Source organism: Clarias gariepinus, chromosome 22 (assembly GCF_024256425.1).
Source record: "Clarias gariepinus isolate MV-2021 ecotype Netherlands chromosome 22, CGAR_prim_01v2, whole genome shotgun sequence".
Classification (NCBI taxonomy): Eukaryota; Metazoa; Chordata; class Actinopteri; order Siluriformes; family Clariidae; genus Clarias; species Clarias gariepinus.
In genome coordinates, this window is record NC_071121.1 from 21,908,895 (window position 1) to 21,932,847 (window position 23,953).

The window sequence follows — 23,953 nt, forward strand, 5'->3', positions numbered from 1 at the left end:
AGGAAAATACCTTGCCTTCAAAACAGATTAAATTCATATGCAGAGGTACCATATATATATAACATGTTAAAAGTGCCATGTGACAGAAGAGTACCTTTATACAAAACTTTATTATTAACTTCTCCAAAAAAATACCCATTACTCTAATATGTTATTTTATTAACTCTAAAACTTTATTTAACTCTATTGATGAATTTGCTAGAGAAGAAAAGACGGTTCAATTCACTGTTACAGTATGACATTTCAGGAAATTCATTTATTTTACATACATACTGTACTGTACATGCATTTATGCATACATACACTGTGTTTCGTTTAAAAAGTAGGAAGAAGCTATCAGTTTTTTTCAGTTTCAGTGTTTCTGCAAAACAAAATTTCACTAATTGGTTAATTTGGACATTTCTGAATATACACTTAAAGCATTCTTTAATTTCGCATGTTAAACATGACGAAGTAGGGTTTTTCTGATCTAAAGAAAAAAATAAAAGAAACATTTATTAAGCTCCATCCATTACAATAATTGTAATAATAAAAGCAAGAACATAAAGAACAACTTCCCCAAGTACTCAAAAAGGTTTTGTTCAAAATATTAATAAATCTTACTCCATCAATGTGAAGGAGCTGGATTCCATCCATTTTCTTCACAGATAATGTCATAAGTCCATTCTGTATTTCCAGGGTTACAACGGACTTGGACTAATGATTTATGTTCATAATACTTTGCTTTGTTTTCAACTATACATATTCTGTTAGTTGGAGGTTCATCACAGGTCACCTCTAGATAAAGAAAAAAATGAACAGAAACAACAATGAGGTCGATGCCTTAGGTTAGATATTTTTATGCTTGAATAATTCACTGTGTCACTGTGTGGCTTAAAAAACAAAAAAATATTCCTCTGAAATTGGTCAGGTCACAGAGGCTGGACTGAAAATGAGAGCAAAAAAAAAAAAAGCCCTTCGGGAGCCTCAAGAACTATTTCTTAAGACTATAGACTGAAATGAGGGATGGCTTAAACTTTGCACAGTACTATATTTAGATATTTTCTGTAAGAAAAAAGCCAAGGATTTCTTTTTAAATTTCTGCTCATTTAATCAACCTACATACCTGTATACGAAACAGAATGTCCTCATATAAGAATGGGGCATTTTCTCCTAAATACACTGTCTATTTATTCTTGTGCAATCCTTAATAAAAGAAAAGTTAAGTATAATTTTTTTTTTCCAAAACCTTTTCCTGTTATGAAGTTAATAGTTATCAGGTGCAAATAAAGAAAAACAGTGTGAAGAATTTACATACAACAGTATACAACAATAGAGTCTTGGTATCAGGACAGTAAAAAAAATATATATTTGAAACCTACCTAGGTTTAGTAATGTAATAACAATACCATCAAAAAGAGAAGAAAAAAAATTATTTAGAGCCAGTAATTATTTTTTAACGAATACAGTGGGAAAGAGTTGGATACTATCGATGTTCCCCGCAGGTCTGGGTTTTTCCCCTCTATTCTGTAGCTTTTGTTACACCATATTTGGACTTAGACACTGTATCTGTAATGAATACAGAATCGTTGCATGGAACAAAAGCTAAAATCTTTGATAAGACAGTCAGAGTAACTTTTATTCTCTGTCTGATAAACTCCATTTTGTTTATTCAGCATTCATGCAGTACTCATACTCTCCATTTGCAGAACCTTTTAGAATCACAGGTCAAGTAGCAATAATTTTACTAACGTTTTTGTTTTTGTTCCACCTCTGAGAACAGCTGCTTCACCCCAGTGGAAAGTAAACTCTCTAAACTATGCAACAATGGATGCTTTGACTATGCAACTATTAAACGGAACTGCAATATGTTTCAGTTAGATTTCAACATGACAATGACTCAAATTACAAGTCATTAACCATATTGCAAAAGATAAGCTGGGTCAAACTGATAATGGGCAAACAAAATCAGAAGATAATATTGAGATCCTTGTATCAAACATTTGTATTATCAAGGCTGAAAAGATTATTGCAATTTTCTTATACACTTCTCAGAGGTCCAGAGTTGTCTGAGAAAAAGTCTGAAATATTCCATCATTAGTACACAATACTGTTACGATTCCTTAAAGTCCAACCCATTTGTTACATGCATTTCATTGTCCATTGATAATGGCAAAAGATTTTAAAGATTTTAAAGGTCGTAGCTGATGATGAAACAATTGCAATTTATGAAGCAAGATTTCCGCAATGATATTTTGACACATAGTTCTCTTAGGTCATTGTTCTGGCCTTGACTGGTGTTGGCAACTGTTTCTCTGGGGACTTGACAGTTTGATAGTTCATGACTGGAACTTCTTACCAGTCTACCTGGGTCTTCAATAACTACCTGGACTCCATATTAACATCAATTAACATCAGCTATTATAGCTGAACTGCCTCCCACCCTACACACTGTATAAATGCAGATCATTTACTGCTTTCTGTTTCACCCAAATGAGGATGGGTTCCCTGTTGAGTCTGGTTCCTCTCAAGGTTTCTTCCTATTACCATCTCAGGGAGTTTTTCCTTGCCACTGTCGCCCTCGGCTTGCTCACCAGGGACAAACTGACCATTTTGATTCATACAAATTCACATTTCATACAAACTCATAATTCTTTTGACTATGTAAAGCTGCTTTGCGGCAATGAAAATTGCTAAAAGCGCTATACAAATAAAATTGAATTGAAATTGAATTGAATTGTTCTCTATATAAAAAAACTCCATATTTTATTTTTTATTTTATTTATATTTTATTCTTTGTGTCAATCAAAAGACTATCTAAAGACTAAACAGAAGTATCTGTGAAGAACATAAGTATAACAATACAAAAAATAAAATATGTAACTTAAGAGTACGTAAGAAAAAAATACATAACTGACTTCAGACCACTAGTGTTTAGAGATTTTATCCATTTTTGCTATAAATTAGAAACTCTAGCAGACACAATGCTTTATCAATCACTCAAAAGGTCTCATTTATCTTACTGTTGCACTTTGGAGGAGGTGGATCCCATCCATTTTCCTTACAGGTCAGGAGGTCAGACCCCTCCATGGTGTAGTCTTCTTCACACTGGTACTGGATGGTCATGTTATATGTATAGGATGGTGCCTTTTCTCCAACTACGTCTGCATTTTCAATATTGGGTGGATCACAGGTCACCTCTGGGGAAAAAGAAAGATTGGATAGGAGCATAAAGCATTTAATCATGATATTGCATCATGGTGTTTGTACACAATAAATTAACTGTTTAGATTAATTTTAGAATATATTGAATGATTTTTACTTATCAGTTATTCAGCTATCTGCTAATTAATGCAAGTTAAAAGCACTGGAATTTAATGGGTGAATGTAACAAAATCTTTAAAGACACAGATGTAAAGCAGAAATGTTTTAAAGAGGTTCTATTATGCACTATCTGTGACGCTGACAGTGCACGATAAATGGAGTTTTTGTCGATAAAAAAAAATAGTCATCTCACATTCGCCTAAACGAGTCGTTAGCAAATCAAATTTTTCTCTGTTACCGATCCACGTCAGTCCGTAACATATTTGCATACTGTCCGTCAAATGTTGTACGTCACGAAAAGCTTGCCCGCCATCTTACAATTAACGTTACCACACTCTTGTTAAATTGACTAAGCATTCTTGCTGGGTTCGCTTAAACACTTTGTAATATAAAAAAACAATAAAAAACAAGAGCACACGAAATCCTTTTTAACTGTTTATTCTCCACCATTCACCAAAACTGAACTCTAACACTCTCGAAGTGCCCATGCCCCATGCCCCGAGGGTAAAATGCATGAGTAGTAATGGTGGACCAGCGCTGGCGTTATTTGTTTAGACAAGAGAAGGAGAGATTGCTGTGGATCATTTTCCTTTGAAGATTTTTTAACCTGATTTTTTTTGACTGGACATATTCGCCGGACTTCTAACCCTCCGTCATCAGCCTCCCGGACTTCATTAACCCCGTTGAGACCGAACCATACTCAATATACTCGGATAACACACATACAATAAACAAGGACTTTGGACATTTTCCACTCACTCGCGTTCACATACGGTACACATACCGTTTATTATACTGTATGTAGTTTGTAAATATTGTTTATATCTTTGTTTGGTTGTGGTGCACCTTTTTTATTTACTTTATTTAGTTTTGTATAATACACGAGGGCTTCTTACTGTATCTCTAACCTTTTTCTACATTCTTTCATTATTTGGTCATCTTACAAAACAGGCTTCTTAATAAGAGGTCCAAAAGAGTGCAAGCAATAAAAGTGCAGTCTGATCAGACATAGTAATAACTCTGTTCAATCTCAATGAAGCTGGTTAGCGAGCAATGATATGCTTGATAGAAAATTAGTCAATGGATGATAGACACATCTGACAGGGCTAGAAAGTACAGTAGTATGAACTTGATAAATGCACATTTTTCCATTTTGATCATGTTGTGTTCTATGAAACTTTTGGGTTGCAGTAGGAATTCATGGTCTTCATCACAGTGTGACGGGTGATTTCTCTCAAAGACTTACCCAAACACCGAGGAGAAGTCTGAAATGTTCCGTCATCAGTACATGATATTGTCGAAGTAAATTGAAGTCTAAACCCTTCCTCACATGAGTACGTGACTGTTTCTCCATATTCATAAAACTCCTTTAGGGGCTTAAACTGTACATTTTTTATCCCAGGAAGTTTTGAACAGGTCGCAACTGAGGAAGAAAGAATTTTAATTACAATGTTTTGAGTAGTGATTAAGAAATTATAATATTTCTAAAAACTAAACAAGAAATCCTTTTCGTGTATAAATTATAACTTATATTATGCATTTAAAACACTTACACTAATGTTATAGATTTAAGATTATTTTTTTTTGCCCGTGGGTAAAAACTTGTAGCTTTTTTACTTGGGTAGATTTAATCAGTCGTTTAATAGTGCTGATTAACTTACTGTTGCACTTTGGAGGAGGTAGGTTCCATCCATTTTCCTTACAGGTCAGGAGGTCAGACCCTTCCATGTTGTAGCCTTCATTACACCGGTACCGGATGGTCATTTTGTATCTATAGGGTGAAGTCTTTCTTTCAACTATGACTGCATTTTTAATATTGGGTGGATAACAGGTCATCTCTGGGAACAAAAAAAAATTTAATCATTTTACTGTATATTCAATTAAATTCAATTTTATTTATATAGCGTTTTTAACAATGGTCCTTGTCTCAAAGCAGCTTCACAAAAATAAAAGAAATTAAAAAAATATATATATATTTGGAAGTGTGTATGTGTGATAAAAATTTGTCTAAATAATATTGAGATGAATGAATGATGAATGAAACGTCTCTGATGAGCAAGCCAAGGGTGACGGCGACGGTGGCAAGGAAAAACTCCCTGAAATGGCAATAGGAAGAAACCTTGAGAGGAACCAGACTCAATCAGGGAACCCATCCTCATCTGGGTGATAACAGATAGAAATGATATAACATCATGTGTGTTGTGCAGGTGAAAGTTCAATACAACATAAGTTATTTAAATTAACATGAAGTCCAGTTCAGCACAGGGAGTTAGTAGGTGCAGCTAGCAGATGGGGTCTGGATCACTGGGAGCACAGGAGCAGCATGTGTAGCTCCAAACCATCATAAAGCTGAATCCAGCTGGAGTTGGTCCTTCTCTGGATGCCTCAGAAACCTCGCAGGGTTGGCCCTTGTCTCCTGGAGCTGACACAATCTCCCGATGCCTCGGGATGGGTAGAAAATACAGAACAGATGGAGAGAATTAGCGTAGTTGCTATTTAGGGTAGGTGTACTGGAGTATGAGGTTATGGGATGAGGTACGTGTATGCCAGATTAAAGAGATGCGTCTTGAGTCTACTTATATCTTTGCTATAATTAGTGGAAAAAGCTGGGATGCATCGTTAGTAACCAATTATCAACTATCCTGTAACCAATGCTAGTAAGTACATACTGTACATTCTTATGCAAACGTTTAGGCGCCCCTTGATAAATTACAGATTTTGATGATTTTTTAATTCAAAAGATGTTAACACTGTCTTTCTTGTAAATAAAAAAATGCACAATATTTTCAGGAAACATTGATGCATGGTTACTTCTTATGCCATAAATTGAACAAAAATAAAAACATTATTATGGCTGCGATGGATTGGCACCCTGTCCAGGGTGTACCCTGCCTCGTGCCTTAAGCCTCCTTGAATAGGCTCCAGGCCCCCGTGACCCTGAATATAGGATAAAGCAGTATAGAGGATGAGTGAGTGAACATTATTATGGCACTGTGAAAAAATTTGGGCATTCAAAGCGTTCCAGAGTCTCAGATTCTTTTTACACGGTGTTAGCTTGTTAAATCTGATGCATGGCAACAGCTGTAATTAGTAAATGCCAATTTCAAAGCTTTACAAATACTTTAACTCTTCAAACCTTGTGCACACACTTGTGGACACTCAACAACCATGGGTTCCTCTAAGCAGCTATGTAAGACTCAAAGGCTAAAAGAAGACAGCAAAGTGGTGTCAGCTTGCAGTTTCCTTAGTGAGAAATGTATTTAAGAGATGGCAGTTCAGGGGAACTGTGGAGGTCAAGATGAGATCTATTGTAGAAGACCAAGAAAACTCGTATGCTTGATTGCTCGTATGCTGGTCAGAAAGAGAAATCAAAACGCCCATTTGACTGCTAAAAACCTGCAGAAAGATTTAGCAGACTCAGGACTGGTGGCGCACCGTTCCACAAGACCTTTTTGAAAGAGTCAGCAGAAGAAAACCTTACCTGCGACCCATTATAAAATCCAACGTCAGAAGTATGAAACAGAACATTTACAGAAGCCAGATGCGTTTTGGAAACAAGTGCTTTGACTGATGAAGTTAAAATAGAACTCTTTGGCCACAATCAGGAAAGACATGTTTGGAGAAAAAAAAAGGAGCAAAATTCCATGAAAAGAACACCTTGCCAACTATTAAGCATGGGGGTGGATCTATCATGCTTTGGAGTTGTGTTGCAGCCAGTGCCACAGAAAACATTGCACGGGTGGAGGGAAGAATGGATTCCACTAAATTCCAGCAAATTCTGGAAGCAAACATCACACTATCTGTAAAAAAGCTTGAATCTGAAAAGAGGATGGGTTCTACAACAGGACATGCAAGACAAACAAAGAATATTACAGAACTAGAAGAATGGGAGAAAATCCCACGTACACGACTTTTAGCTGGCTATAAAAAGCGTAAAAGGTTGTTCCTGGAAAACTTCCACATAATTTCCAGGATTATCCACTTTGATAAATGAGATGACCAGCTTGACGGCGGAGAGACAATTTAACTGCCATCAGGACAGTGTGGGTGCACCGCCTCACCATATTTTACAATCCTGGGCTTATTATTCTAGGTTGTTGTCAGCAACAGCAGTTTGGTGTGTGGACCCAAGATGGACAGAGAAGTACTATGTACATGCATCAAGAAGTACATATGCAAAACATACACAGTTAAACTCTGCCCCTAATGTGTTGTACATGCTGGTATGAAAAGGCAATGTGATGTGCTGGCTAGACTGACATGATTCAGCTTGTATTGTGTAAAATGACATGAAAGGGTTAAACTTCTAATTAATTTTCATATAAATCAAAATCATGAGTTGCTTAATTTGTAAATGAGTTGATTTTTTAATAATATTGATAAGTGATCACTGACTAATATGAACACCTCTCTGCTAGCCAGCTAACTAGGCCTCTTGGTTAGCTAGTTTAGTGTCTATGTTGATTTATGTTGTAAATTTATGTTGCATGTAGCACCTTGGTCCTGGAGGAACGTTGTTTTCCTTTCACTGTGTACTAACTGTATATGGTTGTAATGACAATAAAGCCTACTTGAACTTGAACACCACACAAGGGTTAAAGACATCAACTATTATTTGAACTTCCAGGCTCCTAACACACAGTATGACTGCAGATCAATCCCTGCTATCCGTTATCTCGGCTTGCTCATCAGGCATTATCTAATCATTTTGATTTATACACATTCACACTTTATACCAACTTCCATAATTTCTTTTGGTTGTGTAAAGCTGCTTTGTGACAATGACAATTGTTAAAACGCTATACAAATAAAATTGAAGAAATTTGAATTTCTCTGTAAGACTTACCCAGACACTGAGGAGAATTCTGAAATGTTCCATCATCAGTACATGAAATCGCCGAATCACCCTGGAGTCTAAACCCTTCCTCACATAAGTATGTGACTGTTTCTCCATATTCATACACATTCTTCCAAGGCTTAAATTGTCCATTTTTTATAACAGGAGGATTTGTACAAGTCACAACTGAGGAGGAAATAATTGCAATTTACTAAGCAGATATTTTTTGGGGATGTGGTTTCCTGAAATATTTCTCAAAGTAAAGAAACTAATATCTATTTCATAATAATTATTATGTTTCTTCTTCTTTGAGTCAATCAAAACAGCAACTAAACAAGATGAAATCCTTGTTGTGCATAAATCACAACTAAAACCATGCATTTGTAACACTAACACTAATGTTTATAGGTTTTAGATTATTTTTCTGCCCTTGGGTATAAACTTTAGTGAATAAAAAGTTAATTCACTCATTTAATGGTGCTGATTAGCTTACTGTTGCACTTTGGAGGAGGTGGGTTCCATCCGTTTTCCTTACAGGTCAGGAGGTCAGACCCCTCCATGCTGTAGCCTTCATTACACTGGTACTGGATGGTCATTTTGTATCTATAGGGTGAAGTCTTTCTTTTAACTATGACTGCATTTTTAATATTAGGTGCATCACAGGTCACCTCTGGGGAAAAAGAAAGATGGAACAGGAGCATAAAGCATTATATTATAGGAATATTTTTATACTCTGTGTCAGTGTGCTTATGAAAAATAGATTCATTGCTTTCATTAATTTAATCTTTGTACATCTTCACTATACTGTAAATAGCATAAAAAACAGGAATAAATCGTTAGTAACTACTTATCAACTATCCTCTAACCAATGTTAGTATAAACCATAATTCAGTATGTGATCCTAATAAATTTCTTAACTTATAGCTACAGTATGAATCATTAAAATAAGACCCACAAAACCTAATTCTTTATTATTATTGCAGAGTAACACTGGCTTTGTGTGCCTTAATACAGTATGTACAAAGTAAGAATCATAGGCGACTTATAATAATCCTCATTCATTCAACCATTAATCTGTGTGAAGGAACCACTTTATTGGTTTGGTGCGCATATTTAATACTGAATAAAGTTTACACAAAATGATGTTACTGTAAACAACAGCTTAAATTGTATACCTACATACACTGCAAGGCAAAAGTTTACACACATCTTCTCCATCAGCAGTTTTCTTTTATTTTTAATATTTTTCTAAATTGTACGTTAATAATAGTATTAATAAACACAAATTGTTAAAGAACCCAGAAAAAGTTTTATATTTTAGGTTGTCTAAAGTAGCTACATTTACCTTTGATAACAACTTAACACGCTAATGGCATTCTCTCATGGGATTCATGAGGTAGTCACCTGAAATGGTTTTCAATTTACAGGTGTGCCTTGTTAAGAGTTCATTTGTGACATTTATTACCTTTTTAATGTGGTTTAGACCAATAATGCTACTACAGTACAACTACTGTACAAATCCATATTAAGACAAGGAAAACTCAGTGAAGTTAAGAAATGAAGCTCAGTCAAGCTCAAAATTTTCAAGAAATTTGTATGAATTCCCACGCGTATTCACCAATACCATCAAACTCGACAATGAAACTGGACTCGGCTATCATTAACTACCTCTGCAGCAGAGGGTATGTTTATTAGAACGACAAACTTTACCAACTTTGGAAGAACAGCAAGCAGAATATACTTTCTTGGGTCAAGAAACACAAGGAATGGACATGAAAAACTGTCCTTTGGTCTGATGATCCAAAATTGAGATTTTTGTTGCTAACAACCATGTCTTTTTGGGCATAGAGAGATTTAACAGATGGTTCTTGAAGATGTGGTTCTCACTGTGAAGCATGGAGCAGGAGGTGTGATGGTGTTGGCGTGCTTTGCTGGTGACACTGTTGGTGACTTAGACAAAATTGAGGGAACACTTAACAAGCATGGCTACCATAGCATTTTGTAGTGACATGCCAGCCCATCTGATTTGCACTTAGCGGGATCATCATGTATTTTTCAACAGGTCAATGAACCCAAAAACACAACTATAGGTTATATAAGAGCTACTTGTTCAAGAAGGAGAGTGATGGAATGTTGCATCAGACAACCTGGCCAATCCAGGTGACTCTCATGAGGCTGAGAATGCCAAGACTGTGCAAAGCTGCCATTAAAACAAAAGGTGGCTACTATAAATAACCAAAAACATGAAACATCTTCTGGGTTATTTAACATATTTTTGTTGTCTACATAATTCAATATTGTATTTAGTATTACTGGACAATATATATATATATATATATATATATATATATATATATATATATATATATATAGTGATTTATTTTCTACATTCAACAACAATATTGGGGTTTTCAAAACTATAAAATAACACTTGAAATTAGGTAATTATGTAACAACAACAACAACAAAAACAACAGTTAGTTGTTATTTTAAGCCACAGAGGTCAGGCTTTCTGTAATAGTTCTTGCAAGAACAGTATTGTCAAGTGCATTTGCAAAATCCGTCAAGCACCGTAATGAAACTGGCTCTCATGAATGCCACCCCAGGAGGGCAAGACCAAAACCTACCTTTGCCGCGGACGAGAAGTTCATTTAGAGTTATCAGTCTGAAAAATTACCAATTAACACACTGTAAAAAATAAAATATGTATTTTACGGTAAAAAAAAAAATGGCAGCTGGTTGCCAGATTTCTACCGTGAAAAATACGGTAGCACCGTTATTGCACTGTAAAAAAAAAAAAAAACTTAAAATTTTACTGTAAAAAAAATGGCAGCTGTGGTTGCCAGAAGTTTACCGTAAAAAATATGGTAGCAATGTTTTTGGTTGTACAGGATGGCACTCATTATACTGTATATTTTACAGATTTTAGTTTTTTTTTTACGGTTTATTACAAATTATTTGATTACAAACTCCTGCTCCACATTAACAGCTACATGGTCGAGCTCCATTACTGTCCTTCGTTGCTCTTGTTTGCACATTTGCACATGCACTTTATGTTGTAATTTATGTTAGGTCTTTCTGTCCTGTCTCTGCTAGCCAGCTAACTAGGCCTCTTGATTAGCTAGTTTAGTGTTTCTGTTAATTTATGTTGTAAATTTATGTTGCATGTAGCACCTTGGTCCTGGAGGAATGTTGTTTCGTTTCACTGTGTACTAACTGGTTGTAATGACAATAAAGCCTACTTGAACTTGAATGTAGAATTTTGACTTAGATGACTTCCTCAGATTCAGGCCTTAAATCTTTGGCCCTGCCACCTAAAATTCTGCAAACCTTCTTTAAGTCTGCATCTTAGTGCACTAACAATGAATGCAATTGTGTTGTTTAGGAGAGAGAAAACATTTCTCCTCTGTGACTACCTTTAGGTTTTTGCTATATCCTTTAATCTATTGATGTCCTTCCTTTGTTAGATTCCTACACTGCATATAAGAAATTTGAATATACCCTACAGAGTTTGGTGTTTTCTCTAATGCCAACATACCTCATCAACCTGACCAAATAATAATCAAATCTTTCAAATGTCTTTTGTACCACTAAGCACAAGAAGTGTGAAAACTATTCAACTATAAAAAATTTTTACCACCTAAAATCATAAAACAGCAACCACTAAGAAGATATGGCAAATAAAAAATATATGTTACCCAGGCACTGAGGAGACTTCTGAAATGTTTCATCATCAGTACATACTATTGTAGAAATTCCACTAAGTCTAAAACCTGTATCACAAGAGTATGTGACGCTTTGTCCATATTCATATAACAGTTTTGATGGGTAAAATTGTCCATTGGCTATATCAGGAGGTTTTGAGCAAGTTATAACTGAGGAAGAAAAAAAGAAATTGTAATTATACATCTAGAATCATATTTTAAGAAAACCTTTTTTTTATCCCAAACTAAAAATTAATTGCATGAATGGAATTAATATATTATTATGTACATATTGTATATTATTTAGAAACATAAATTATTAATACCAGTGCACTGAGGAGGACGTGGATTCCACCCATCTTCTGTACATATCAGGAAGTCAGACCCTTCCATTCTGTAGCCTTTATTACACTGATAGCGGACAAACTGCTTATATTTATAAGGTGGTGATTTTCCTTCAATTCTTATTGCGTTAGGGATTACTGGTCTCTCACAGGACACAACTGTATTAAAAAAAAGTTGTCAAATCTTTTACTTCCTTGTACCTCTTTATGCTACTAAATTAAATGTTTAGCTTCAAAAAAATAATATTTTTAAGTATGTTTGTCCTTATTTTCAATAAAATTCCTTCTGGAGCACTAAACTAATCAGAACTTACACAGACACTGAGGAGCAGGAGGCTGAAAGGTTCCATCATCAGAACATGATAGTTCTGAAGTTCCAATAAGATCAAGACCTCCTTTACAAGAGTAGGTGATTACATTTGCATAATCGTATGAGTCTGCCACAGGATTAAACATGCCATTTGCTATACTGGGAGGTTTTAGACACTTTACCACTAAAAAAAAAAAAAAAAAAAAAAGTATTGTTATTATATATTATATAAAATATACTTATTATAAATGACTAATAAAAATTTCTGAAAGAAATTGGGATAAAAGACCATCCCAGTTCAAAGTAAGGATGTTTACAGGGTTTTTATATAATTTAGGAAAAATTGAGAACATTTTCAGCTTGAATGTAACAAATCCATGGAATATCAAAGCAGGGCAAGGCTGGGAAAACTCAACAGACATGCTACTTATAATCCATACACAAGATAACAGTAACAGTACATACTTAAAACTTAGGCAAAAGAGAAAGAAATGGCAGAAATTCAATAAACATTATTTGATGGCAGATATTATGAATGTTCCTCCATAACAGAAAAAAGGTAAAAAGTAACCAAAAGCAGCTTAAATGACCAGCTATGCTGACTAAACAAGTTTCATAGTTTAATTAAATATTTATATATTTTTTTGTTAAAAAACAGAGGAAAAACATAACATTACCTTCACAAACAGGAGCTCTTCCATCCCAACCAGTTTCTCTGCAATTTCTTTGTGGTTGTCCAACAAGCCGAAATCTACAAACAGAGATATTTATTATAATAAGGTCTTTATAAGCACTATTATATTAACTTTGAGACAGAAACATTGGGGAAACAATTTACTAAACGCTATTAGAATAAGGTCTATAAATATAATTTATTGGCTCCAAACTTTGGACACACACACAAATGTATACAATGTATATATATTTACCCTTTATTACATTGTGCTGTAATGGTTGCACCAAAAATAATTCCTTCTTGAAATAAATACTTTCCATTGAAGATCTCACCAGGATTTCCACATGATCTTTCTGGAAAAAATACAACTTGTTTGGAGAAAAAGTAAGGCAATAATCATAAAATGTTACAGAATTTTTCCATGATATTTTTGTTATGTCAGCTTCTGGTAATTTAAATGATGCACAAATCAAAGTACAATCTAAAAAGAAAATTGTAGACGACTTCTTTTGCATTAAACTACTTTTGCATTGAAGCTGAAGGTCGTTCCATTGGGTCCCCATACAGATGATAGACCTGGAAGCAGATGATCTCTCAGGCACATAACCAGGTGAGCATTTGAATGTTACAGATGATCCATCAGAGAAGGTGTGTTCATTTGATTCACCAGATAAAATTCTGTTTTCCCCAACAACAGGCCTCACACATTTGGCTGAAATAGATATATTAGTGCTTAGGTAAAAGTGTTACTGATTCAAATGCAATTCACGTTCTCCCAAATTCATAATGTGAAAATCATTCATTTAGTGATTTGGAAAGCTCTCTATTTATTAAACATACATTATTTTATTTAAACTTTTTACATTTTCATTTTATTATTTTTATTTCATAAATAGCAGTTATACAGTATATTTATATCAGGATAAGGATTTGCAGCTGTTATACATAATTACATGTAAAACAGATCTCACCTTGGACATTTACAGTCATGAGAAGCATAAAGAAGGTGAGCATGTAGAGCAACATCTTCAACTGTAAATATCAACTACCACCCAGGATCTCCTAGATTATCACTACTTTTGAGCATTCAGTAAAGAGAATCAGTCATTTATCCAGCAGGCTCATCATGAAATGATAACAAATGGGATAAATTAGTTACATTTGTATTTATTCTACAAAATTCCACTTTTATGTATAAATATATTCTCCTTAGAATTATGGATCAATGTCTATGTAAAATAAAAACAAAAATCTTAAAATTTGTAAAAGAAAAAACTGTCAATTATTCAGTTATACAACGGTTTCATTCTGTATTTGTTTTTCATTTCTTTTCAATTAAATTTACTGGATACGTCCAACAGCTAACTAAATAAACATGCAAATAATTAAGCCATACATGGTTAAAATAAAACTAAGAAAACTATAACAATTAATGAAAATATACAGTGAAATCATATTGCTATTCATAACAGGGCATTTAATAAATTAGCTATCATTATTAACTTTACTTATACTTTAAAATGATACTGTCCTCAGACCACAATTCCTGATCTGTTAAGAAACCAGAAAACATAAAAAGTATAATAGCAAATATAACAATAGTAAAACAGCATCTAACTTACAGTTGTCAGAATCCAAAAAGTGTGCTTGGTGCAAATGTTGCTTTTCGATGAGACAGAAAGAGGAAATAGTCAGGCTTTTACCCTGACAAAAGCAGCGTCACAGGAATGCCTATTTCTTTGATATACCGTTTTTTGATATTACAGCAGAAATGAAAACAAAAACTCAAATCACAATGAGTCAAAGTCAAATTAATCAATGAATCAATAAATGTTTTCCAAAAGAATTATTTATCAATTAATTCATCAATTAATAGTATTTTAAGGAATAGACATTGAATAGAAGCACTTTTACTGAATGACACTGAGATCGTGGTGAACATTTTAGCTTTACATAATACAGTACATTAACTTATATGAAGTAAATTTTTCAGGGATTCATACTGTATATTTTTATATAGCCATTGTAAATGAGTTGTACTGTACATTCTCTTCATTGTGTACTTGTATACTGTCCTTTAACTGCTACAATTATTTAAAAAAATATTAATTAGAATGCATTTATATATTTAAAACCTGTCTTTACTCGTATTGTTTAGAGATGTAATATGGTGTTACAATATGTACTATAGTTTGTTACAATCTTTTGTTTTAAAGCAATTCTACAAAAGCAATGAGTTTAAAATGATGTGGCATTCACATTTTGTTAAATTTAAACTAACACACACCAAGCAGTGTATATCACAGATTGTGTATATTATGTGTAATTTTGAATCGAATAATAAAAAAAAAGCTTTGCTGTGTGTTTTTATTTTTTATTTTTATCAGGGACAATAAGTTCAACTAGAGTTTTGTAGTAAAAGCTAAGAATAAAAGTAACATCATCAGAGGTCAAAGGTTAAGGCTCTGGGTCAGAAGGTCAGGAGTTCAAACCCTAACATTGCTGAGCTGACCCTGAGGTTGCCATTAAATCCCTTACCCTCATCTGCTCTATATATAGTATAATAGCAAATATAACAATAGTAAAACAGCATCTAACTTACAGTTGTCAGAATCCATAAAGTGTGCTTGGTGCAAATGTTGCTTTTCAATGAGATAGAAAGAGGAAATAGGGTGCTGCACCATGGCTGACCCTACTGCCTAACATTCTAAAATATATTGAAATGAATTTTATTGTGCTATTTTATTGTTAATAAGTTATTGTAACTCTCTTATTGTAACTGTCTCCTATTTAGTCTGCTGTTTTTGAGCTAGCATTGTTTTTGCCCGTGTCAGGCAGTTTCTGCCTGTGTCTGGCTCTCACCTGCTCAGTACTATAATGTCTTGGGCTATGTTTTTTCTTTTTTTCCTTCTTTTCTTTTCTCTTTTTGCCTCATTTTTCATCTTACCTTCGTAATGGATATTGGATATTCACCATCTCAGCTAAGGGCCTTGAACTGCCTCCGCGTCTTGACTCTATGACGTATGAGCTCTGCTGGAGTTTAGGGATTCTCTGGTGCCCGCGGTATACCACCTCTCACGGCGTGTGTTCAGGAGTACCTTTTGCTTTAAGCCTGAAGCCCTTCCATGCATCTGGACTAACTACAGATTGTCTGCTTCCAAACAACTTCCTGCTGGTCGTACTGTTTGTCGCTCTCTAATTTATCTCACTGGTACTCAGCATTGTACTACAAATCTGAATTCTGTACATCGTCAATTTGCACTTTTGATCTGTCGGTCAATATCGGACAAAGCCTCTTATCTCAATGAAATTATCACTGACAATAAACTTGACATTTTTCTTCTCACTGAAACCTGGCAAGCTCCAGATGATTTTATTCAGTTACTGTAAATCTTCCTGCACCTGAAGGATATAAGTATCTCACCCCACCTCGATTGCATGGCAAAGGGGGTGGTCTTGCTGTCCTTTACCGGGACAATCTTCATCTGTAAAAAACTTGATTTTCACAAGACAAATTCATTTGAATGCATGGTTTTGAAAGCTGACTGTCTCACAATTATCCTGCTCTACCGTCCTCCTAAAGCCCTGTCCATATTTTTTCCGAACTCAGTGAACTGTTAACCCTTGCCTGCTCATTGTTATTTCCTATTCTTCTGCTAGGTGACTTCAATATTCATGTTGATACAGTTTGCCCCAACACTACCCAATTACTGTCTGTTTTTGAATGCTTTAATTTGACACAGCATGTTCGCGTTTCTACCCATACTCGTGGTCACACCCTTGATCTAATATGTACTTCACTGGGGGATATCACTTCTATTTCTGCTTCTGACACCGGTATTTCTGACCATAAACGTCTTGACTTTAGCCTTAATCTGCCTATGCACTCTAAATGTCTTAAAACTGTTATTTTTTTACCATAATTTAAAAGCAATTGATACTGCATAATTTTGTACTTCTATTGTCTCTTCGAATCTCTCTGATGTCATTGATATATCTTCTCCATCTGTGATACTATCTCTCTAATGTCATTGATATTTCTTCTCCATCTGGGATACTATCTAATTACAACTCTACAATTTCTGAAATCCTACAGCAGTATGCTCCTATCAAGACCAGAAATGTCCCCGCCACTCATTCTTCTCCTTGGTATACCCCTGAGCTCCGCATTCTTAAAGCTACCGGCAGACAGCTTGAACATCTTTACAGGAAAACCGGTCTTACTGTTCATTATTTGGCTTTTCTAGATCATCTTAAATGTTATAAATCCGCTCTCTTTTCAGCCCGCTCTAACTTTATCTCTGCCACAATTATTAAATCGAGCAACAGGCCAAAAGCATTATTTAATATGATAAATAAACTTACCAACTGCCCACCTCAGGATGCTCTAGTATCCAATGAGTTTTGCTGCTCTTTTTTGGATTATTTGCTTGAGAAAACTAATGCTGTCCACCAATGTTTCCCTACTGATAAAAAGCTCAGCCATCCAATCAATCTATCCTGTCAGTTTCTGGCTTGTTTTTCTCTGACGACCCCAGATTCTGTCTCTAAGCTAATCCTGAAATCCAACTCTTTATCCTGTCACCTTGATCCTGCTCCTACTTCTCTCCTGAAACTTTGTGACTCTTCCATTTCTGCACCTATTTCTCATTTTATTAACGCATCTCTTACCTCTGCTTCACTTCCTCTGCCACTAAAAACTGCTGCAGTTATACCTGTGCTCAAGAAACCCAACCTTGACTCCTCAGTTTTATCTAACTATCGTCCTATTTCTACCTTACATTTCCAAATTACTGAAAAGTACTGTTGCTGCCCAACTCCAGTCTTTTCTAATTGATAATAATCTCTTCGAGCATTTTCAGTCTGGTTTTCGCCCCCTCCATAGTACTGAAACTACACTTGTAAAGGTAGTGAACGATCTGCTTTCTGGTGATTCTGGTTCCTTGTCTATACTGCTGCTACTTGACCTCAGATCTGCCTTCGACACTGTCTCCCATGATTTGCTTATTTCTCGTGTCTCTGGTCTAGGTATCTCTGGTACTGCTCTTTCTTGGTTTTCTTCCTATCTCTCAGATAGACAATTTTATATTACTGTTAAGGATTTTCGATCGCCCACCGTCCCCCTGATGCGAGGTGTTCCCCAGGGATCTGTTCTTGGCCCACTATTATTCACAATTTACATAATCCCACTCGGTCTGATCAAACGTCATGGCCTTAACTATCACTTTCATGCCGACGACATTTACCTTTACTCTATCTGTACACCTACTCCGTCTGCCCAAATAGACAAAATCTCTGCTTGCATGAAGTACATCAGAGAAAGTTTAACTCAAACTTTCTGAAACTTAACATGGACAAAACTGAAATAATTTTCATCAGGACCCCAGCACTCACCAGCAACATTTCCACCAATTTCACCTGTGAGATTGCTGGCTCTCACATCAAAACATCCACTTCTGTCAAAAATTTATCAGTAACCTTTGACGCCACACTCTCCTTTCAACCTCACATCAAATTCAAAATTTGTTTTCAAATCTATGAATCTTCCACTTATCTTTTTAATCTGCTTGCCTTCTACATTAATCTGCATCCCTTTGTACCGCCCTAAGTTGTTTTAAATATTACTTTTTTGGTGTATTGTATGAACATTTTCCAAAACCAAAAGCATTAGACAGACAGGCCAGCCTGTTGTGTTTTAACAAAAGTATATTTGCTTCCCTGATCACAAAACAGAAAGAAGCAATGGGATTTTATTTTTTACCAGCTGTCAACTTTTGCTTGAGAATCAGGTGGCTCTATCCAATAAATCCAATTGAGTATCTGTGGCAAGACCTGAAAATTGCTGCTCACAGATGCTCTCCATCCAATACGACTGAGCTTGAGCTATTTTGCAAAGATGAATTGTCAAAAATGTGCAAGGCTGGCAGAGACATACCCTATAAGACTTGCATCTGTACTTGCAGTAAAGGTGGTTCTACAAAGTATTGATTCAGGGGGGCTCATCACACTTTTTTTTTTATTTTTATTTGTAAAAAAAAAATTAAAAACCATTTATAATTTTTCTTTCACTTCATAAATATGTGCCACTTTGTGTTGATCCATCACATAAAATCCCAATAAAATACATTTATGTTTGTGGTTGTAATGTGACAAAATTGATAAATAAAAAAAATTGAAGAGGTATGATTTTTGTTTTGCACTGTACACCTAAAATCACTAAGTATGAGGTAAGGACACATGTAAATCGATTAAGCATTGTTAATGTTATAGCATTAACATTCATTCTGTTGGACAAACTGGTACAACACTACATGTTGTATTTTTGACTGTCTAAAAATGTCAAATAAACAATTTCTTTTATGCACAATAAGAGGTGGTTAAAAACAAAGGTTTGCATGCTTAATAATAAAAAGTAAAAAAAAAAAAAAAAGCATTTTAGACAAACTTCTAAGTCATTAGCATTTACTAACCTAATTAACTAATACAAAGATCCTGCTCTATTCTTAAAGTCAGAACCTTACAAGGACTCACAGCAAGACAGCTCGTTTACACAGACATTGAAATGGTGCACTTAGAAGATAGGTATAAAACATCTTTTGATAGAATCAATGACACAATAAGAGATTCAGCTAGAAACATTTTGTGGGATGTGTGAGATGTACTGTAGAGAGGAGAAGTTTTGATCCACTCCTGATTTTTTTATATTTTGCTTACATTCTTTCTTTTATTTTATGTATATATTTTTGAAGAATAGTTCTTTAGGCCTCCTGGAAGACTTTTTGACAAGTTTTTGGCAGGTTTCTGGCTCTCGTTTTCAGTTTTCAGCTGTACCTGACCAGTTTTTTTTTTTTTTTTTGAGGATTTTTTCTTATCTACATCATGGGGTGGCTAAAGTAAACGGTTTAGAAGAGTACAGTTCTATATTCCTTATGGTATATCCTAGTGCAAAGTAAAAGCGAATAGTTGATATTTTCATGAAGCCGTTTTGGGGTTAGTAACCATTTTTTGTTGGGTGGAGCCAAGGTAGAGACAAAAGTATTCTCTGAAATATGTCAAATAATGCTAACATATACTGTATTGTTGGTTTTTATTTAACTCTGCCTAAAGAAATTTAAAATTTATATGTGTGATCACTCACTTACCGGAATCACAAGTGTTGATAGAATAAACTAACATTACTCAGCATGATGAATTTTACATTTAGGCATTTGGCATACAATTCTGTACTTACACTAAGTTACTAGGTTACTAACTAAGTAGCATCAGTTGGGAAGGAGGGGGCGGAGCGTAGAGGTTATGTAATTTACCGACTCATACACACTTTCAGGGGATGGAGGAGGAGTGAAATTACTGTGGAACGGCTTGATACCTGACAGAGAACCCAAGTACAGTGGAACCTCGGATTGCAAGTAACGCGGTTTGCGAGTGTTCTGCAAGACAAGCAATTTTTTTATATTGAATTTTTTATATTAAATTTTGACTTGGAAATAGAGATGAACAGATCCGGATTCAATTCAACTATCTAAAACTTTAAAAATGAACAATAGCAGACAGCCTGTCCGTTTAAACCCATAAAAATAAAAAATATCAGATATCACTGTTATAATTATAATTATTTTATTTATTCTTTATATTTGTTGTTTACATTACACATTTTGTCATTTACATTTTATGGTCAGAAACAAAAAATACTATACGTGTCCTTGCTGATTTATCTAAATCAGGGTATTCAGCAGATCTGTGAGACTCATAGCGCGGAGTGAAACAGACAGATCTGAGAGACTCAGTGTGGATACTAGAGATTCGGTGAGCGCCCTCTAGTGGAGAGATCATAAGAATATGCAGTCAGAATCCCCCGGATCTTTTTAGTGAGTGATTCAGAAGTCAAACCTGTTAATGGATCTAAGTTTCTCATCTATACTTGAAAAATGAATAAGTCTTGGTTTACAAATACTGAGTATCATGTAGCATGCATTTGCTTCTTGTTTAGTGCACGTCTCTCACTGGTATAATCAACACCCGTGCTGTGACCACGTGTGCGCATGAAAAATATATTTTATTTTGTGTTTGTATGCATAAAAAAAAGTCTCATTAAAGACGTTAAAGATCCATTTTCTCTCTTTCTGTATCAGCCTGCAGTTTGTGTGCGCGTGTCATTTTGCACCATGCCCCTTCACACACACACACCCCTCCTCCCCTTGCATTCACACACACACACAAACACACACACACAGTCTCTCTCTAATGGAAACACTGCTTTGTCACGATTCTTTTCGAAGGTAAAGTGCCGGTTACACTGTTTTATTTTCACTTTACAGCAGTGATTCCGTTAGTACGCGCTCACGTGAGTGTCATTAGCAATGTTCTATGTTAATGTTTCTGATGAAACAGTCTTTCCGTCAGTGTGTGTGTGCGTGTGTGTGTGTGTGAAACTCAAATAAGAGAGGAGGAATGTTTACTGTGTAAGATGAGAAGAGTGAGGGGGGTCTGATTCGTCCTCTCCTCTTACTTTAGCTTCACACACACAGCGCCTGTGCGCATAAACAGAAACACTTATCTGTCAGGATTTATTTGTACTTTTTTTTTTTTAGGGTAAAGTGCAGGTTCATTTGTTTTATTTTTACTTAATATTTTGTATTAATTATTTTTATGTATTTGTTTTTTGGGGCTGTCAAACAAATGATATGAGTTCCTATTATTTCTTATGGGAAAATTCACTTTGATTTATGAGTATTTTAAAATACGAGCCTGCTTCCGGAATGAATTATGTTCGTAGTCCAAGGTTCCACTGTATTTACACTACAGAGGTCTGTATTATTTTTTACTGTTTATTTTTTTCGTGGTGTGCAATGAAACAAAGTTAAAGCCATGATACTGTATCTATCATTCTAGCTTCCAACAATACAGGAAAATAACATTTTCAGTAGTTGACGCCACAAAGTTTCTATGTTCATGCCTCAAAAAGAACACAATTTCGTAATCATGACAGAGGCTCTAAAAGGATCTATTAGCAGTTTAAGCTATAATGTTTTTTAGGTTCACACAAACTTTATTAAACATTCTATAAAAACTTGTGCAAGCATAATGCAATAAAGACAGCCATTAGATGTCACTTATAACTGAGCTGTGGTCATAATATGCTTTTATGCAGCGTAGAGCAGGGTTTTCCCCCTAAATGCAAGATTTATGGAAGATTCATCTTCCATTTGAAATGCAAGATTCAAATGCAAGATGTGATGTGGTTAAGTTTCCTCTGCTATAGAATCACTGGAGGACATTTTACCCAAAGAAGAGTCCTCAGGGTTAGAAGGGGCTTTACATCTGGAACAGAAAAGCAAATTAATTTAATAACTAGAGAAATATACAGTGGGTCAAAAAAGTATTTAGTCAGCCACTAATTGTTTAAGTTGCCCCCTAAAAAGATGAGAGAGGCCTGTATTTTTCATCATAGGTATACCTCAACTATGAAAGACAAAAAAAGAAAAAAAAATCAGAAAATCACATTGTAGGATTTTTAATGAATTTATTTGCAAATTATTTATCCGATTACTCGTTAAATTGATAAAATTTTTGGTAGAATACTTGATTACTAAAATATTTAATAGCTACAGCGCTACAGTAGTATTTTTGCACGTAATGTTGTAAAATATGAATAAAACAGTATTAGACACAAACATATGATATGGTAGTATATATGCAATGAAAAAGCTATTTACACATGAGTGCTCAAATGTAAAGCAAACACAATTATTAATTTATTGTTTATATTTAACTTTGTTCAGCCGTTTAAGTTATAGGAAAAATAACGTTCCTACCAGTCTATTTTTATTTTCTGTTGCCTGCGTGTGTGCAAATAAACAAATTTTACAAATAATACGAAAGTGTAATCTTTAATAAAGTTAGCCTAATACTAAATTTATTGTATCCAATGCTGAAGCAAACATGATTTAGTTTTAGTCTATTCGTTGAATACAACACGACTTCGAGGTGATCAAGCGCACCCACAGAAACCAGCTACTGTAATGCCTTTTCTCAACTTTCATTCATGATAGGTGTGAATTTATCAAACCGGTTTCGCTGATAGGGGAATTCGCAGAATTGGGAGTTTTAAAACAAATTAACAAGGCAGAGCAGACGTCTCTGCCTAAATTGTTTTTCGCCGGCAAAACATCTCTCTCTCTCGCTCTCTCTCTTTATATATATATATATATATATATATATATATACAGGTCCTTCTCAAAAAAAAGTTTATTATTTTCTGTAATGTACTGATAAACATTAGACTTTTATATATTTTAGATTCATTACACACAACTAAAGTAGTTCAAGCCTTTTATTGTTTTAATATTGATGATTTTGGCATACAGCTCATGAAAACCCAAAATTTCCACCTCAAAAATTTAGCATATTTCAACCGACCAATAAAAGAAAAGTGTTTTTAATACAAAAAAAAAGTCAACCTTTAAATAATTATGTTCAGTTATGCACTCAATACTTGGTCGGGAATCCTTTTGCAGAAATGACTGCTTCGGTGTGGCATGGACGCAATCAGCCTGTGGCACTGCTGAGGTGTTATGGAGGCCCAGGATGCTTCGATAGCGGCCTTAAGCTCATCCAGAGTGTTGGGTCTTGCGTCTCTCAACTTTCTCTTTACAATATCCCACATATTCTCTATGGGGTTCAGGTCAGGAGAGTTGGCAGGCCAATTGAGCACAGTAATACCATGGTCAGTAAACCATTTACCAGTGGTTTTGGCACTGTGAGCAAGTGCCAGGTCGT

The 23,953-nt window shown here is 34.9% G+C and overlaps 2 protein-coding genes across 5 annotated transcripts in view; both read right to left on the bottom strand.

Moving 5' to 3' along the window:
- Positions 1–236: 236 nt before the first annotated feature.
- On the bottom strand, positions 237–15,816 carry LOC128510451 (C4b-binding protein alpha chain-like). 2 transcript variants are annotated; one of them, XM_053482733.1, is made up of 13 exons: positions 15,777–15,816; positions 14,146–14,250; positions 13,698–13,886; positions 13,428–13,527; positions 13,176–13,249; positions 12,503–12,682; positions 12,171–12,347; positions 11,839–12,015; positions 8,634–8,810; positions 4,550–4,726; positions 3,003–3,179; positions 604–777; positions 237–469 (listed from the first exon to the last, which is right to left on the bottom strand). In XM_053482733.1, the coding sequence occupies exons 2-12, from the start codon at positions 14,198–14,200 to the stop codon at positions 608–610; spliced, it is 1,653 nt and encodes a 550-aa protein (XP_053338708.1). In that variant the 5' UTR covers positions 14,201–14,250; positions 15,777–15,816; the 3' UTR covers positions 237–469; positions 604–607. The 2 variants fall into 2 exon arrangements, with proteins under 2 accessions (XP_053338708.1, XP_053338706.1); XM_053482731.1 differs by having other exon boundaries at positions 14,146–14,294; positions 15,777–15,811.
- Positions 15,817–21,848: 6,032 nt separating this feature from the next.
- The window catches only part of LOC128510456 (seizure protein 6 homolog), a 38,145-nt gene continuing 36,040 nt past the window's right edge, over positions 21,849–23,953 (bottom strand). For all 3 annotated transcript variants that reach the window (XM_053482745.1, XM_053482743.1, XM_053482744.1), the window contains one exon: positions 21,849–22,495. In XM_053482745.1, coding sequence (XP_053338720.1) covers positions 22,417–22,495 — 79 coding nt within the window. In that variant the 3' untranslated portion in view covers positions 21,849–22,416. The remainder of the gene's footprint in view (positions 22,496–23,953) is intronic.